General features: G+C 42.3%; 1 protein-coding gene across 4 annotated transcripts in view; it reads right to left on the bottom strand.

Moving 5' to 3' along the window:
* The window catches only part of PIK3CG (phosphatidylinositol-4,5-bisphosphate 3-kinase catalytic subunit gamma), a 59,663-nt gene that overhangs the window by 15,331 nt on the left and 25,238 nt on the right, over nt 1-19,094 (bottom strand). For all 4 annotated transcript variants that reach the window (XM_050925302.1, XM_050925323.1, XM_050925318.1 and 1 more), the window contains 3 exons: nt 12,943-13,046; nt 2,677-2,823; nt 1,743-1,833 (listed from right to left, as the gene is read on the bottom strand). In XM_050925302.1, the coding sequence (XP_050781259.1) occupies nt 1,743-1,833; nt 2,677-2,823; nt 12,943-13,046 (342 nt within the window). The remainder of the gene's footprint in view (nt 1-1,742; nt 1,834-2,676; nt 2,824-12,942; nt 13,047-19,094) is intronic.

Here is a 19,094-nt window from a genome sequence, read left to right as displayed (position 1 = left end):
TGTAGGGGGGGAGAGGAAAGTAAAAAAATGTATTGTGAAGAATGTGGGAAATACCTATATTATTTTTTGTGAATATTATGTGGACCTCTGCCTATTTGATTACTATCATGCTGTCATCTGCTATGTGGATGCAAAAAGTTAACTCAGTCCTGGGAAGTTCTGCATGTCTCCAGGAAACCAAAGTTAATTACTTTAGTCCTTGTCTATACTTAAAGAGGAATGCCAGTATAGCTATACTAACAAACCTGGTGGTGGAGATGCAGCTTGTACCATCAAAAGACTTCGTTTGCCAGCAAAGCTTAAACCTGTTTCCCAAATGGAATAAGTGACACCAGGGCAAAAGGTATAACTTTTGTCTACACTGGGATTTTTAGATGCGTCAGTTACTCCCCCCCCCACCCCACTCCTAACCAACATAGCTATGTTGGCAAAACTTTGAAGTGAAGACCAAGCTACGGCCATGTCTACACTAGGGTCACTTTACCAGTATTGCTATACTGATATAAGTATATTGGCAAAGCATTCTTTGTGTGGATGTAGGTATACCAGCGAAGCTGCATTTTGTGGTGGAATAGTAAAAAACCATCCTCACAAGTGAAACAAGCTATCCCAGTAACTGTGCAGTTTTGCTGGGATAGCTACATCTATACTAGGGGCTTTTGCTGGCATAGCTATGTCAGTAAGGAGTCACACCTCTTACCACTCCTGTGACATAGCTGTGCTGGCAGAAGTCACCAGTGTAGACCAAGCCTTGAACAGCTCCAGTCATCATTGTTCAACAAATAATACTGGTGTCAAGGCCTTTGAGGTTCTGTCCCTGTCAAAGTTGGACACAACACTCCCTGGGCAATGGGGAGAGGGAGAAAAGCGCGTGGACAGAAAGAACAGAGAAGTCTGTTTGGTTTTAAAAAGAGATGTCCCCTGAAGCTCAGGGGCAGGAGTGGCGCCAGGGTTTTTGGTGTCCTAGGCGGGGGTCCTTCCGTGCTCCCGGTCGTTGGTGGCAATTCTGCGGCGGGGGGAGGTCCTTCTGTGCTCCCGGTCTTCGGGGCACTTCAGCGGCAGGTCCCGGAGTGAGTGAAGGACCCGCCGCAGAATTGCTGCCGCCAACCCAGAGCGCGGAAGGACCCTCCGCCGCCGAATTGCTGCCGAGGCCGGCAAAATGCCGCCCTCTCAAATCCTGGTGTCCTAGGCGACTGCCTAGGTCGCCGAAATGGAAGCGCCAGCCCTGCTCAGGTGAGATGGAGAAAAACAGGGTCTGTAGAAAAACAGACTGAAACCTGGCTCCCAGAAGAGTGAGGGTACCAAGGATATGTCAGGCCTACCAACATCTCGGGGAAAATGTGAAGCTTTTGGTAAGATAATATGTGTATGGGCTTCATATTGTTTTAACCCTTCTTTCTCTGATTGCTATGTATCTATGGACAAATAACACTTTGCTTTGAAGAAGCTTATTGGAGTCACTGCATTGTCATACTGATCACAACTCCTGAAGGGAAGTGTATAGCAGGGGCCAAACCCAGTTTGGGTAAACACAGTGGTGATTTCACTCAGAGACATGCAAATGCTGGACCTACCAACTTGAAAGCAATGCTCAGAGAGGGACAGAGAGGGGTCAAAAGTAAGGCTCACCCTAGAGCCATGACTTACACAGAGACATACAATATGAACTTTATGTACAATTTTTGTGACTTGTTACCACCATGATGCTCTGCAATCCACTGATCTCATCCAGTGTACTGTACCTATTTTATTTCCTGTAGAAATGCAACCATAAGGCAACAAACACAGGTCCAAGGATTCTGCTTCCCAAATAGATTCCATAATTCGAAGAATCTAGTCATAAAAACAATATACATTTTTACAGCACTCCATCTTCAAAAGCACTTTACAAAACAATTAATTAACCCTATCCATAATCCTGTGAGATAAGTCAGTAGCATTATCCCATTTTACAGATGGATAGACTGAGACAGAAAGAATAAATGATCCATCTGAGGCCACAGAGTCAGTCAGTGGCAGAACTGGAATTAGAACGTTATACTTCTTGGCTCTCAGTCCTGTCCTCACATCATGTCTCTTTCCCTGATAAAACATACATATTTATTGTATGCCCTATTTTAACAGACAAGAACTGACCACATTATGAAGCACCAACTTCTGTGTAAATCCTCAAAAAGTGCTAATATTGGTAAACTGGTCAATTGGAACACCATCATCAGATCAACCAGCAAGGTCATAAAGGAGAAATGCAATCTGTCACTCTCTTTTACCTTTGTAAGTTTACAAAAAATACGTTTTTCCTTTAGTGGGAAATGGATCATAATGGCCAAAATGACAAATTAATTTTGTAGGATAGTGAAAGTGTAAAATTTATTGAAGAAACTCAGAGTCTCAATTCTACCATCTAGCCAAACGCATGCAGGAGGACTAGGACAGGAGGAATGAGGTGCAAAGGTGATATAAAGTACCAACAGGACATAAAAAAAATGAGGCCCTAGTCCTGGTTGGGGCCTCTGAGCAGTACCATAATATGATTTAATAAATAATAAGTTCATGTTCCAAGTGTACCATAAATACAATTTACACACATTTTTGACAGGAAAAGGTTTTTTTCCCCAAACAATACTTCATTCACGTGGCTCTTATACATATCACATGGCAGTTTAGCAATCATACCTGTAAAATAAGCATATCCTGGCGAAGGTCATCTCCATGTTTGAAGATAATGCCTATGGTTTCATTTGATAGGGCTGTGGGGTCTGCACATTTAAATTCAAGCCAAAGTGGCTTTTTCTTGGATGCCATTACTTTGCATTTTTCAATCTGTAAAAGATGAATTCATTTCTAAGCTTTTTACTCCTGTTGGCACAGCAGAGTCAATGCAGCTAACATAGAATTAGCTGCACATCCTACTGCTTTTCATGCATCATCAACACATTGTTTACAAAATTCCAATCAGTTATGCCTGTGGAAACAAATTTAAAGGTTGGGGGAGAAAGGTGTTATTCAGTTGCCACAGAAGGCCTAATTTAGCTTGCAGAACTTTTAATACTAGTGATGATGCATGAGCTGGAAAGAACCCAGCTTGACTCAGAGCACAGGCTAAATTTATAGAATTGGCCATTAAAAAACAAACAGCATCTTCTAAACTGTGAACCAAGAATATGAGATTCTGAAATCATAGGGAGACAATAAGTATGGAAACCCACAATAGCAGCTTTACTGTTACTTTGCAGAGTAGAAACATACATTTAATTACCCTCCCTCCTCCCCCAAAAGACTCCTATTGACTTTATTGTGAGTGAACTGGGTCCTATGTCTCTGGATTCTGTTTGATTCTATTTTAAACATCAGTGAAACATTGCATTTGAAAAAGCATGAACAGACTTTTTGAGCAAGAAAATTACATCTTTGAGGGCATCTGAAGCTAGATCAATTGTAAGTACACATCTGTATCAAGTCTCTACAATATTAAGAATTATTAGTTGTTTATTGCATTTTATTTTATTTCCAATTTACGGTAGAGAACACAGAAACATGTATTTGGACAGATCCTCAGCTGAGGTAAGTTAGTTTATAAGTCGTTGACATCAGTGGAGCTACGTTGTGGATCTGGACCACAGTATTTACCGTATATAAAACAAAAACAAAAAATCTCCAAACAAACCACAACTCCCACCTCCAAAACCCACCCCTCAAAACATGTTGCTTACATTCTTACAGTATGACAGCAGTAAGTAATTTAATGTAATTATGTATAAAATACGAAAATAAAAAAAGAACGTGAATGCAATTTCAAGCTTGTGAAATTCAGCACTGAAACTCGGAAAACTTATTTACTGTTTTTCCAACAAAGTTAATTCAGCCATATTGCATGTGTGGCATGTAACGTATATTATTCCTGATTGCCTTCTTCAATGTAAACTTATATGCATATGTTAATATTAGTATGTTTACACTGCACAAAGAAAATAGGAACTGCTACATACATGCAAGATATGGATGAATTAATGTTGCAAGAGAAGACAATTTTTTGGATTATCCTGATTTTTAAGTGCTCGAATTCCCAAGCATAGCACTGCAGTAACACTTTCCCACCCCCTCAGTATTTTCCTTTTTAGAAAATAAAATAAAAAAAATCCAGCTAGTTATTTTTATGGATAAAACATAAATTGGAAGTTTGTTCCTAGTTCTGCAACAGACTTTCAGCAAGTCACCCTCCTCATGCTTTAGTTTTCTCTGTAGGCCTGGCCTGACGTAAGTAACTTGCCTTGTTTTTTAGTGGGCATGACTGGGAAGGTGAATGGAAGGTTAAGATGTAATTAGGGACTTACAAGCAGTATGCTGGAGTCAGGATGTCTGTACTAGCTAAGATAAGCAGGAATACAGTAACTCCTTGCTTAATGTTACAGTTATGTTCTTGAAAAATGCTAAGCGCTATGATGTTAAGCGAATCCAATTTCCCCATAAGAATTAATGTAAATGGGGGGTTAGGTTCCAGGGAAATTTTTTTTCCCCAGACAAAAGACTCTCTCTACACACACACACACACAAACCCACACACCAGAGTAAGTTTTAAACAAACAATTAATAGTGCACACAGCAATTATGATTGTGAAGCTTGGCTGAGGTGGTGAAGTTAGAGGGTGGGATATTTCCCAGGGAATGCCTTACTGCTAAATGATGAACTAGCACTTGGCTGAGCTCTCGGCTGAGGGTTAACACGTTGTTAATGTAGTCTCACACTCTACAAGGCAGCAGGAATGGAGGGAGGAGACATAGCATGGCAAAGAGAGACAGAGAAGAGTGTGTGTGTGTGTGAGAGAGAGACCTGCATTGCCCCTTTAAGTATGTTGATCCTACTCATTTTTAAGTAGATTAGCAAACTGAGACAGAAGTTGCTGCCAGCAAATTCCCTCCATCCTGAGCCCTGTCATGTCCCCCTGGCTCTGTGGAGAGGTACAGGAGCAGGGGGTGAGAAGCGGGGAGGGGGGGGGGAACACCCTGACATTAGCACTTCTCTTCCATCACTCCCTCTGCACAGCAAGCAGAAGGCTCCAGGGAGAAGCTCCAAGGCAGAGGGCAGGAGCAGCATATGACAGTGAGGGGAGGGACAGCTGAACTGCTTGGCAACGGATTGCCTGCTGGGAGGTTGTGGCACAGGGAATTTAGGGGAGGTGACAGGGGGCTGCCGGTCCGCCCTGGTTCCAAGCCCCCAGCAGCTAGCTCCAGTGGGCTGCTCTTTCTGCAAACAGTGGACAAAGCAGGCAATTGCCAAACAACGTTATAAGGGAGCACAGTGCAACTTTAAATGAGCATGTTCTCTAATTGATCAGCAATGTAACAACGAAATAACATTAACTGGGATGATATTAAGTGAAGGGTTACTGTATAAGTTTTGCTGTGTAACTTTGGATGTGTGGTATGCTCCATAATATACCCACCCCCTACACTTGTCGTCAACATAGCTTTTCTGTATGCCATAGAAAGGAACCTGAGTGACGAGACTGTAGTCAAACTGAGTTCTTGGGGAATTGAGTGGAAAAGGTCTCAGGAGAATGCCAATATAGCAGTTCAGTGACTTGGATTCCATTTGTCTGGAGCAGGTAATGTATAGTTTATTACATATGTAGCTTTACTTGCAAGGCTCACAACCCAGAAGTTTAGCAATGGCATTGGAAGGGTTTAAATTTCAGGTTTCCAGGGCACTGGAGGAGTGGGTTAGATCTAAAAGCAGTCCCTATTGACTCCCCTAAATAAATGATAGGGGAGACTGGAACCAGGTAGAAAAGGAACTCCAATAAATAGTGTTAGACAAGAAATGCAACAAAAAGAAACAAAAAATGTTATTACATTATTATACAGAAGACTCTCCTAAAGAGAAATTAAGTAACATACAGGGAATAGAGGGAGCTATTTTGGATTCCTATAGAAAGGAATGCTTGGCAGAGCAGGCAAAGGTATGCTAAATGCTACTGAAACTTTAAAGACTAAGGCCAATGGGAGATCATGAAGAGAACAGTAATTGTAGCTAAAGAATGAATGCAAACAATCACAAAGATAAGCTCATATTCAAAGAGAGAAATAGGCTGAGAAATGTGTCACTTTGGGAGATAAGTAAGTGATTGAAGGAAAGAGTGAGGGGCTAAAGGGACTATTTATGCAGATGTTAATGTTAGAGTGCTGAAAGGATTAAGGAGGCTGGTATAGTAAAGGTATTGGGCGTAATATTCAGTAAGGGGAGACAGAATGCTTGGTTTGATCACAAAATCTGGTTACAGCAGTGCAACTTGGTCGAGTTTTCAATGGTGGAACCCTGGTAGTCAAACAAATTACACAAGAGGAGGTCAGGTGGTGACAACACCACCACTATGCTTTTGTCCCCAGGAATCTTTATAGTCATTCTGAAGGAGAATGGCCATTGAATGGTCTGTAAATAATCAATTGTAAGGGAGTCCTGTAGGCAGAGAGACACTCCAATTTGAATCACTGGACTATGGACAATTTAGTCAAAATCACTAAAAAGAAAAAAGGGGGTTCCATTTGAACTTAGCTGCCTACAAATGTACACCTAGGGAATGTAGTCAGGGTACAGTTTGTAAAATACAATTAGAGCAAAACAAGTTGTGTTGATTAAAATACTTAAAAAGAAATGCAAATATATTTGTGTAATTACATAAGGTTTTATGGACCTAAACAAACACTCCTGGTTTGTAAAACCCTATTTTGTACATAAAAAATGAATTGGCTTTTAAAAGATTCCACTAAAAATCCATTTCAATCTTTCATTCAAAGTTGCAAAAGTGGACAGGCACTTTTGAGCAGCTGCCAAGGTTTGCTGGTAGTCTTTGCTAAATCCTTCTCCCTCAAGCCCCCCACTCAAGCCAAACACACGTAGCTTGTCTCATTTGGCTTTGTTACCTCAATGTTTTTATGAAGTTCAACATTTTTTTAAATAAGGGCTAGAGGACATGGTTGCGGCTGTGGCAAGGATGACCAGAACCAAGAAAGTGAGAGACTCTGCATCCTGTTGTAATGCATCAGCAGCCAAAAGAGCTGCAGGGTGAGAATGAAAAATTAAAGAGACAGTACACCTCTGGAGCAACAGCAAAGATGTGTATGGGAGGGCAGGGGGCATTGTTAGAGGATTAGCAGTGTTTTGAACACTGAGCCTTAAGGTGGCTCTAGTAATCAGACAATCGCTTTCATAGGGGTACATGGAGACTTTTTATTCACAAAACAAACTTTGATGTGAAAATTAATATGGCTAACAAGATGTTATGGCAAATAATGGGTGAGAGATGCACTATGGAAGATTCCTATGGTACATGAAGTGTGTTTCATAAGAGAGATAAAACAAATGTAAAGTCACGCTATTTAATTAAAACCATATAGAGGCTCCATATAGGAGCCACAATAGGTTGTGTTTTCTGTTTCAGATGGCTGTGCACTTTGGAAGCAGAAATCAAACCAGCACCAAGAAAGATCGGTGAATGCAAGAAATGAATCTTAACCATTAACGCTTTTATCTAAAAGTTTTGTTTAATTGTAGTGTAAAATAGTGTCATTAGGAAGTAAAAACCTATATGGAAGTGTTTTATAAATGGAAAACTAAGCAATTATATAAAAGATTGAAATAGCCTAGATCTGAAACAAATCCAACTAATGGCTTAGGGTTAAATTAAGGCCATATTGCTTAATAAATTTTAATTTATTAATGTGCCAAGTGTCATTGAATTTCACCAATCTGTAGTCACAGGGGTTTGGTCAAAAATGGTTTAAAACTATTGAAAGGACTTTATGGACAAAAAAAGTAAACTTTTAAAATGCATAAGCCTACCAAGGTCAGGAAGCAACGAAACCTGGAGGGAGCCTGACATGGGAACTGAGCTTTTTGGGACTGGTATATCACTTTGAAACCAAGATGACATCATCAGTGACAAGTATTGCAGGCCCGGGGAGGCTGAGCCTCCCGAGCCAGGTGTGGCCACACCCATGCTCCATCCCGAGGCCCCCTCCTGCTTCCTGCCGCTTCCCCCATGGCCCTAGCCCAGGCAGGCTGCTCCTCTTCCCCAAAGTGGTCTGGGACTAGGGCGGGCCTGCCTGTGGCATGAGACTCAGGGAAGCTGGGGTCAGTGCTGAGGTTGGGGGCAATCGGGTGGGGTGGTCTGAGGCTAGGGGGCGGTGGCGGACTTGAGGCTCCGGTGGGAAACGGGCGGGTCTCAGGCACAAGGGGTGGGGCCAGAGGCTAGCATCCCCAAATGTGTGGCTCATGCATCACCAATGGCTGACATAGAGAGGCTGTGGGAACATGAACAAGCATATGAACAGAAGCTAGCAGCAGAAGTACCGCAACCATTACATGAGCACCGGTTTCAGCCAGAATTAGCATCTAGGACAGGGGTAGGCAACCTATGGCACGCGTGCTGAAGGCGGCACCTGAGCTGATTTTCAGTGGCACTCACACTGCCCGGGTTCTGGCCACCAGTCCAGGGGGCTCTGCATTTTAATTTAATTTTAAATGAAACTTCTTAAGCATTTTAAAAACCTTATTTACTTTACATACAACAACAGTTTAGTTATATATTATAGACTTATAGAAAGAGACCTTCTAAAAACATTAAAATGTATTACCGGCGCACGAAACCTTAAATTAGAGTGAATAAATGATGATTCGGCACAGCACTTCTGAAAGGTTGCTGACCCCGATCCAGAGTACTGTATTTTGAAAATTAACAAAGCAAAAAAATTGATAAAGATTTTTTTACTATTTTATATGTATGATGTTGTAAAACATTTTTTTACGTACAAGATAAAGTTAATTTCAAAACATGAAAGATAAAAGGCAAAAACAATGACATACAATATAAAGTAAAAGAGGCCTTAAGTGACAGAACAAAGGTTTGCCCTATTTTATCACTACAGAAATGTTAAAAATTTGGTACAAGGGATGTAATACTAATTGGTACAGGGTAAGAAATTTAACAAAGGTCCAATAACATGAAGTTAAATGTGAAAAGCACTACAACTCGTCTGGCGTGGAAGAAGTTTTATTTTCCTTCCTCAAATTCTGTTGCAAGACAATGCGAAGTCCAGAAAGCTCCAGACTTGTACTGCTGCTTGCACCAGGATGGCATTTACATGCACAGAGTAAGAGCTGCCAGCACATGGGTTCAATATGGGGGAATAGTCTTTAAATTGCACAGTACAGTTGAGATGCTGGGATGCTGGTAAAGTAAAAACTGCCTATGTTGTTGATGACAAGTATTTTTTGGTGGCTTAACAAGACCACATCTGGTATGGACCCAGGGAATGTTATTTTAATTGGCCTATGTTCTGTTTGACACCTAATTTCTCGTGGTGATAAATGGAAAGGTTTTTTACATTTTGTACCAGTTTTTCATAATGTCATTAAAATAAAAGTTAAAATTACTGAAGGATGCTTTCAAGGCAGAGCAAGCTTATAATGTGGGATTAGATCCTTCTGGGTTCTACCTGCAGAGGTGAAGTTGTATCCCCTGCTTCGTACTTTGAGCCTAATATTAATGGTTGTTCAAATTATTACAACGACTGTGGTTTTGGCGATGTGTTGTTGCTTGGTAAGCTTGAAAAAAAGAGCACAGAAAGGTGGAATAGGACACAAATGAAACAAATACTAACATAAAAAACAAGAAAATTAAAGGAGTGGAAATGTAGGTCTGGCTTGCCATAACCTGCCTCATTTCTTAGTGGGCATGATTGGGAAGATGAATGGAAGGTTAAGTTGTAAATATGGGCTTACCAAGCAGTATGCTGGAATCAGGTTGCCTGTGCTAGCTAAGATAAGCTGGAACACTCTGATGCTAGGGACAATGGACAAGATAAACTTGATGTAAAGATCAGGTTCTATATGAATAGCACATGGACAGAGCAGGCTTATGCAAGGCTGGGGTTAATGTGATTCGGTGCACCTTAAATATTCAAAATCAACTGGGCTTTATAGCTATGTGTGAAACTGCCAGCCTTAAATCTTAATTACTTTAAAAATACTGAACCAACTGGCCTCAAACATTTGGGCTGAGATGAAATATTGAAAATTTCAGCCCCAAAGGGGTTTAAATATATGAGAAAATAGAAAATGTGTTTGAATGGAAAGTGGAACTCACACTGGACTAAAGTAACCACTATAATAAACATTTCTTTGTTCACAGATTACTTTGAGTTTAGTGTCCAAGAAATAAAAGGACGGGATAGTCTGTGAATAACTGTCTGTCTGCCTTTGATGTCACAACATTTGCACCTATAACTCTATTATTTCCCTTATCTAGGGAAGTGCTGGTAGAGTTGTGAGCTTCACAGTCTATAGGGAAAGTATCAAATGCTGTTGTGGCAGCAAAGTGTCTAAAAAAAATGTCATGTTATCATCAAGCCAATTGTAACTTCTATCTACAGTATCTGAATAGCCCATCAACTGCTTAATTGATTCTACAGTCATACCACATCAACCTCTTAATTTGGTAGACACGTCTCTGTGATCATGTTGCAGTGACCAGCATTTTCATTAATGAAGTATGAATGAAGAGACTTTTACACCACTGGCCATTTTATACAAAATAGATTATGAGTCTGAATTAATTATGTTAGAAGGAAGGTCCATACCATGATTGCTTTTATTGCATTTGGATAAATGTAACACTTCTGCATATACAAAGTCCATCAGTGCCGTTCTTCCTACACTGTGCAATAGAATATTTTCTGTATCACCACCACATAAATTCTATCCCAAAATTCTTTGCAGAATTAAATGATACTTACAAAAATAAGGTAATAACTCAAGGCAGAGAGAAAGGAAAAGGCAATGAAAAGAATTTTTAAGCTGAGATTTGAAATAAAACAGCAATTTGGTATATTGAAGAGATACAGAAAGGCTATTCTAAATGGCTGTCATAAACAGATGGTTAAGGGTTAATGTCTCTTTTACCTATAAAGGGTTAACTAGCAGTAAACCTGGAACACCTGACCAGAGGACCAATCAGGAGACAAGATACTTTCAAATCTCGGTGGAGAGAAGCCCTTGTTTGTGCTTCTTGGGTTTTTTTTTGTGTGTGTTCTCTCTGGGTTCTGAGAGGGGCCAGACATGTAAGCAGATTCCTCCAATCTTTCTGAAAAAAATCTCTTCTGTTCAAATTAGTAAGTACCGGTTAGAAAGGTGGTTTAGTCTTTTTTTTGTTTGTTTTCTTTATTTGCAAATGTGTATTTTGCTGGAAGGACTGTATTTGTGCTGGGGGGAGGACTCTCCCTAGTGTCTATAAGCTGAAAGACCTGTAACATTTTCCAACTTGATTTTACAGAGACAATTTTTACTTTTTCTTTCTTTTATTAAAAGCTTTTCTTTTTAAAAGACCTGATTGATTTTTTCCCCTTGTTAAGGCTCAAGGGAATTGAGTCTAAACTCACCAGGGAGTGGTGGGGGGAAAGGAGGAGGGGAAGGTGAATTTTCCTTTGTTTTAGATTCACGGAGCTTGAATCTGTCTCTCTCTCCAGGACAGCCCAGGGAGGGAAAGCCTGGGAGAGGATACAGTGGGGGAAGGGTGTATTTTCCCTTGTGTTAAGATTCAAGGAATTTGGATCTTGTTTCACCAATGAGTTGGTGAAGCCTCTCCAGACGACCCAGGGAGGGAAAGTCTAAGAGGGGGAAAGGTGGGGGGGGATAGTCAGTTCCTCCTTGTTTTAAGATCCAGGGGGTCTGGGTCTTGGGGTCCCCTGGGGAGGTTTTGGGGGGACCAGAGTGTACCAGGCACTGCAAGTCCTGGTTGGTGGCAGCCCAATCAAATCTAAGCTAGTAATTAAGCTTAGAGGAATTCATGCTGGTACCCCATCTTTTGGATGCTAAGGTTCAGAGTGGGGGTTCATACCATGACAATTGAAGAGATACAGAAAGGCTATTCTAAATGGCAGAGAAGACTTTTGTATCAACAATGGCTCAATGATGTGGTGCAATGACTGTGCCATGGGCAGTCATACCTAGTGGTTGGAGCAGAAATCAGGCCTAATGATCAGAGCAGAGGGTCAAAACGAAAGATAACGTTAGGTATGAAGCTGAAGGTCAGAGCTAGAGACAAAGTCAGGTGCTAGGCTAGGGATCAGAGCTGAGGACAGTGTCAAGGATAAGGCAGAGCAGCAGAGGCCAAAGTAGAGCAGGACAGCAGGAAATGGGAGTAGACGGGATCTGGGATGGGAGGACAGGAACAGGAAGGAATGCAGGGCTCAGGAGTCAGGTAATCCAGAGGTAGTCACAGCCAGCCAATGATTCCGCTACTTGCTCGCACAACTTCCTGTTGTTACTTCCTGGTTTACGTTGTGCTCCTTAGCCAGTTGAGGGTCTGGATGTTTCCCCCAGTGTTTTGGGGCAGGGTCCTCTGCAAGCTAGACCTTCCTTGAACCTGTCCCTAGTTACTCAGGTGAGCTGCTGGGTGGAAGTCATGGTCTGAGTGCTGCCTGGGGACCCATGGATCCAGGTTTGAGGTCTGTGATCCGTCATATGTAAGGGGAGTAACTGGAGGACTAGACAGATACAAAGCAAGTGAAGTAGACTGGAATAAGTCAATAGACGTTTTTAGATACAAGAAAGCCAGTTTCTAACTAGATCCCGAAATTAATGGGGAGCCAGAATTGCTGTTTGAGGATTAGTGTTTTGTCATCATGTTTCTTCCTTGAATATGAGGTAAGCAGCAGCCATTTGCTTATACTTGCTTAAGGTGAGATCTAAGAATCAAAGACCACAGAAAAGATAGGGTTGTCAAATTGAACTGAGGTAAAACCATAAATGAGGATATCTATGGCAGAAGTGAAGTCAAGACTTTTGTGTACATGATTTGAAGAGGCAGATATGTAAATCACACATATTTGCAGATAAGAGATTTTCAAACCATGAAGAATTTGTAAATAATAAAATATATTTACCACTAGTGCTCCTGCTCTCAGCCCAGGGTCATATGGAACTCTAAAGCTTTCCGGAAGTTTGCTGTTCTGCAGTTTTTCAAGCTTTTGTTTCAGCTGTGTGATAACTGTAATCGAAAAAAAAAATCACCATTATTGGGTTCAAAAGTTAGATGCAGAAAGTTACAGTTAATTAGACCTTTTAAGTCTCAGAATTTGGATGCAAGGCTCCTATTTTTAGCTACCTTTTTGAACTGCTTATATCTAAGACCATCTAGCAGTTCTCCTGATTTGGAAATCCAAGGAGATTCTATAGGTAGGGATGCGCTATCTGGTTAAATGTCCTCGGGTGTCTAACTATAAAGAGCCAGTTACAGTGTTACCAACTTTCATGATGTTGCCACTAGTCTTGTAGAATTTGGCGTTTTTCTTAAAGCTCCAACTCCTGGACTCAGGTGATTATATGAGAATCTCAGCTTTCATTTAAATAACATTTCTACCCCTCATTATTAACAAAAAACCTGAAAACATGACCCCTAAAGGTTCAAAACTAGAAGACAAATACAAGAACACAACTTTTTAAACAAATCTCATGATTTTTGGATGCTTAGTGTGAATAATACTGAAGCCATGAAGACACTAGCCAGAGACATAGCCTCCCTAGAGCATAGTGCCCCCAACCATACCTAGTCACAGATTTGGATCTACAGTTATAGTGATGTTGGGCACTGCTTTAGCTCCCTCTCTGTGACCACAAGGCTTTCCAGCAGCAGCCAGGCAGTTACAGCTAGAGCTCCAATCCTCACAAGCCAGGGAGCAAGGAATAGTTACAACTAAGGGCTAGCAGCTCAGTCAGAGTATCCCCCAAACTGATGGCAGGCAGCAGCAGATCCCTCACCCAGTACAGGGCAATGGCCAGCACCAGGAGTCAGCAACCGACCACAGCCCTCCATCCAGTCCAGGGCAAGAAGCAACCAGTGGCAGAGCCTCAAGGAGCCACCAGTTCCCTAGAGCCAGCCAGGGGCAAAGTAATTACTATATTCTTAAGTATCAGAGGAGTAGCTGTGTTTGTCACTTTTTACAGATCCAGACTAAGAGTCCTGTGGCACCTTATAGACTAACAGAAGTATTGGAGCATGAGCTTTCGTGGGTGAATACCCACTTCTCATGCGTCTGACAAAGTAGGTATTCACCCACGAAAGCTCATGCTCTGATACTTCTGTTAGTCTATAAGGTGCCATAGGACTCTTTGTCGCTTCTTACTATATTCTTAAAGAATGTTCCATACTGTAGCTCTGTCAGTTTTAAATTCTAGCAAACAGAACATCTGCTGATTATGTAAATAAGGTATTGAATATTCATATATGTAGGAGATTCATTCATAGCCCCTCCAGATTTCTGATCCTTCAGTTTAAATAGGAATGGTTAATACTAACATTGTTCCACCTTAGATAGTCAGTCACAATCCCTTTCTGCAATATGCTGGGAAGTACTCTTCTTGTATATTAAACAAACAAGACACCAATTTAAAAGAAAAAGAAAATAAGACAGGGATTTCTATGTGCACAACTTCTAGCTATTCAAGTGCCCCCCCATATTGATGGCACTATATAAATTAGAGGTCGGCAACCTTTCAGAAGCGGTGTGCCGAGTCGTCATTTATTCACTTTAATTTAAGGTTTCACGTGCTGGTAATACAATTTAATGTTTTTTAGAAGGTCTCTCTCTACAAGTCTATATATTATATAACTAAACTATTGTTGTATTGTAAAATAAACAAGATTTTCAAAATGTTTAAGAAGCTTCATTTAAAATTAACTTAAAATGTTGATCTTACGCCACCGGCCCGCTCAGCCTGCTGCTGGTCTGGGGTTCTGTTCACCTAGACTGACAGTGGGCTGAGTGGGGCCTGCGGCCAGGACCTCGGCTGGCAAGGGGCTGGCAGACAGAACCCCAGACCGGCAGCGGGCTGTGCGGGGCCAGCAGCCGGGACCCCAGACCAGCAGTGGGCTGAGCGGCTCAGCCTGCTGCCGCTCAGGGGTTCCATCCGCTGGCTCCTGCCAGCTGGGATCCCAGCTGCCGGACCCGCTCAGCCTGCTGCCAGTCTGGAGTCCCGGCTCTGCCCATATACAATAGGTACCTACCTTCTTCCTGGTTCTGGCCCATTTTCTTCCTCTCTCTGCACTGAGCTGAGGGTGGGAGTGCACTGAGCACAGGGCTGGGGGTGAAGGGTCTGGCCAGGAGCTAAAATGAGGTAGGGGGCTCAGGGTTGGGACAGGAGGTTTGGGTGTGGGGGCACTTACCTGGGCAGCTCCCATTTGATGTGGGGGGTGCAGGTGTCAGGGTAGGGGGGCTGGGTATGTGTGGAGGTGCCAGAGTTAGGGCTGGGCTCATTGGTGGGGGATGAAGGAGTCAGAGGGCTGGGTGGTACAGGGCTCAGGGCAGGGGCCTGGGGTGTGTGTAGGGGGGGCGGTCAGGGTTCAAGGCTGTCCCCCCAGAATCCCCAACCCCCGGCTCCTTGTCCCGACTACCCCTCCTGGGACCCCACCCCCTAGCTAAGCCGCCCTACCCCTTGTCCCCGATTGCCCCCCTAGGACCCTACCTGTCCCCTGACTGCCCCAACCCTTACCCACACCCCTGCACCCAGACAGAACCCCCTGGACTCTCATGTCCCATCCAACCACTCCTTGCCCCCTGACAGGGCCCCCCCAGAACTCTGGATCCATCCAACGCCCCTCCCCCCGCTCCCTGCCTGCCCCAAACCCTCTCCACACCCCTGCCTCCTGACAGCCCCCGCAGAACTCCCGACTCATCCAACCTCCCCAGCTCCTTGTCTCCTGACCACACCCTCCAGAGAGCCCCCCACCCTAACTGCCCCCCGACCCTCCTTGCTCCCTGTCCCCTGACTGCCCTGACCCCTATCCACCCCCCCACTCCCTAACAGACCCCGGGACTCCCATGCCCCAACCAGATCCCTGTCTGCCCCCTCCAGAGACTCCCAACCCTAACCACCCCCCCGGGATCCCACCCACCCATCCAACGCACCCTGCTGCCTGTCCCTTGACTGCCCCCACTCCTTACCCAACCCCCGGTCCTGGCCCCCTTACCATGAGACTCCCCGCTCATCTGGAGCCCTGCCTCCACATGTGCGCGCAGCCCTGCTCCGCCCCTCAGAGCACTACGCGCATGGCAACAGGGCTCCGGATAAGTAGGGAGCGTCTCCCTCCCCACGGACGCAAACGCTGCCACGCGGGAGCACACAGCCCTGACCCCCAGAGCGCTGCACGTGTGGCGGCAGGGCTCCAGGGGAAGGTGGAGGGGCCGGCGGCTTGCTGCGCACGGCCGGATGCTACGGCTGGGGAGCACGGACCCTGCAGCTTGCCGCGTCGGCAGGATTTTTAATGGCACGCCGTTGCGTGCCATTAAAAAATGGCTCACGTGCCATCTTTGGCACGCGTTCTATAGGTTGCCAATCCCTGATATAAATAATTATACCCTTAAAAAAAAATAGGAAAATTAGAAGGGAAACAAAGGACCACCGGAAAATGAAGACGCTAGACACAGCATTTATGCACCTAGAATTTTTAAAATACTAACAGAAAAATCTCAAAATCTTTGCTATAAAGTTCAGTGAATTAAGAGTCACCCAGGAATTAAAAACAAACAAACAAACAAGCGACACTTATCTTCGAGACTTTTAGGAAAGAAGGGCCTAGAAAATACCAGATGACTAATGTGATACCTATTCTGGGTAAAATATCTGAGTGCAAGATAAAGGAGTCAATATGTGAACATTATAATTAGACACCTTTCTTTAAAGACAAACTAGAGTTTATTAAAATAGGCCTTCTCAAATAAATCTAATAGCTTTCTACAATGTAATTATTGATTTACTACACAAAGGTGCTCAGGATATAGCACGTCAATTTCGATAAGCTATCTGATCTAAAACCACATAATTAAGATACTGAATATCAATTACTTAAAGCGATCACAGTAAAGGTTTGGAACTAGTTGATTTAAAAAAAAGTATCTATAAATAATAAGATTTCCCAGCTGATCTAGTTTAAGAACTCAAAACTGGAACCTAGAGAGAGGAAACAATTGCACAGATATCTATTTTGAAGATATTTAGGAAGCAATTATGCAGAGCCAGGGATGAAAGTAAATAGTAAAACAAGTATAAGACTGAAGTGTGTTGCTCTTATAGAAAAAAAATTTCAATGTAAACATAGGGATTCTGACATGAAAAATAAGAAAAATATTACCCTATATAACCATGGTGATACTGCACCTGGAATACTGTGTACCTAAACTGAGGGAAGATAAAAAAGGACTAAACAAAAGTACTGAGAAGGGTGAAAACAGAGATACAAGAATTAGGGGATAAGATTGAAAGACTGATAAGACTAGAAAAGTGAAGACCAAAGGGAGAAGATGTGATCCAACACATTCAGACTGACAATATAAATAAAGGAAGTCAATGGAGATGGTAGGCAAAAGGCGCAACAGTTTGAAGTTAAAGGAAGAAAAAAAGAAAAAGTTTGGGAACAACGTAAGGAAACATTTCTTAACAAGTAAGCATAGCTAGGCAGTGACACATTTCCAAAGGCAACATATCCCATATTTTCAAAAACAAGTTAGATAAGTATTAGTGGAACAGTCATGTGAGAAGGCCTGAAAAATGCAGAGCGGTCACACTTGGTCACCCAAGTACTCTTTTCAGGTCCTGCTATATATCACACTATTGTTGCAGAGAGTGAAAGAGAAGAAAAAAAATGACATAAGACAGACAACTTGCTGGACATAAAGCTGATTGCTGTGATTGAAATTTCAGAATCTCTCTCTCTCTCTCTATAGCTGCAGAAGCTTCAAGTTTCCTCCTAAAAAGTAGATTGATCAAAGAAGTTTGGGGAAGTCTCCCTATGTGTTTTGTAAAATAATTAACAGTAAATTTCTTCTAAAATATAGAAGTTTTTAACGGAGTTTGTCAGCATCATAACCAAATAAACACCATGTTGAACAGTGGGCATGACACAGGAAGGATTGTCTAGGTTATTAAATACTACGGCCCCAATTTTACAGTCTTTAAAACGACAAAACTCCTCCTGAATTTAGGAATGCAGGATAAAAGTGAAAACATAGCAAGACCTGAAAAAATAACTGGGTCATCAAGGGTGAACACTGCATTTTTTCACGTCTACTCACATAACTGACTGGCTTATCTTGGAAACATCAATTTACACCATGGAATTAGTGGATGGTGAGTTGGATTGGGATTTCAAAGCTGATATTCACAATGGAAGGGAACTTGGAATTTACTTTTTAATTAACAACATCAGGATCTCTGGACTGAAGGAACACTTTCTAGATTGATATGAGTTGCACTATTCACAGTGGGTTTTCCAACTGCTGGAACCAGTCATGTTACAAGCTCCTATTGGTGGTTGATACAGCATGATAAATGCTGAAAAAGAACTGGTAAGATGTCACGGTGTAGTGAACGGAATTCTCTCCTCTAGGAATGAAGAATCTGGAAAGTTGTTCAAAATGCAGGAGGCATAGTCAAAAATGAAGTAAACATTTCTTTCGTTCTGGGAAAGAATGCTCCAAGACTTTTGAAATGAAGCCTCGCACTTACTACAATCCAAAACACTGTTTAAGGACTTTTAGCTTGGAGCATAAACTGGTTTATGAGATATATTGAGAAAGTGGCTTAATGAAAAATATAACTTCATATTAGGTATGCAAAATATACCATAAATCTGAAGAAAGGTGTCATCTTTTATAAAATCAATGAACTGAATTAAAAATCCATTCACTATTAATTGAGATAAAAAAGTATGGTTTCACTCAAATTTGTCTACTGTGCCTATCTCAGGTGCTACGCATGTAATAAAACATATACACAACTTTAATACAAATTGTAATTAAAACAGGGCACCTAACCAGGCTCATACACACTGATCATTTCTCTCTCTCTCAAAAATAAATAAATACATTGTGACAGACCCAGACCAGCGGGATACAGGAGTCTGGTAGAGGACAAATATACTGGTCACTGGATGAGCAGTTTTCTGTTCCCTGAGTGACCAGAGCAGGGGCTGCACTAGAGTAATCAGGAACCTGCTAGAACCAATTAAGACAGACAGGCTGATTAGATCACCTGCAGCCAA

Source organism: Gopherus flavomarginatus, chromosome 1 (assembly GCF_025201925.1).
Source record: "Gopherus flavomarginatus isolate rGopFla2 chromosome 1, rGopFla2.mat.asm, whole genome shotgun sequence".
NCBI lineage: Eukaryota > Metazoa > Chordata > Testudines > Testudinidae > Gopherus > Gopherus flavomarginatus.
This window is presented reverse-complemented; position numbering and strand designations above follow the sequence as displayed.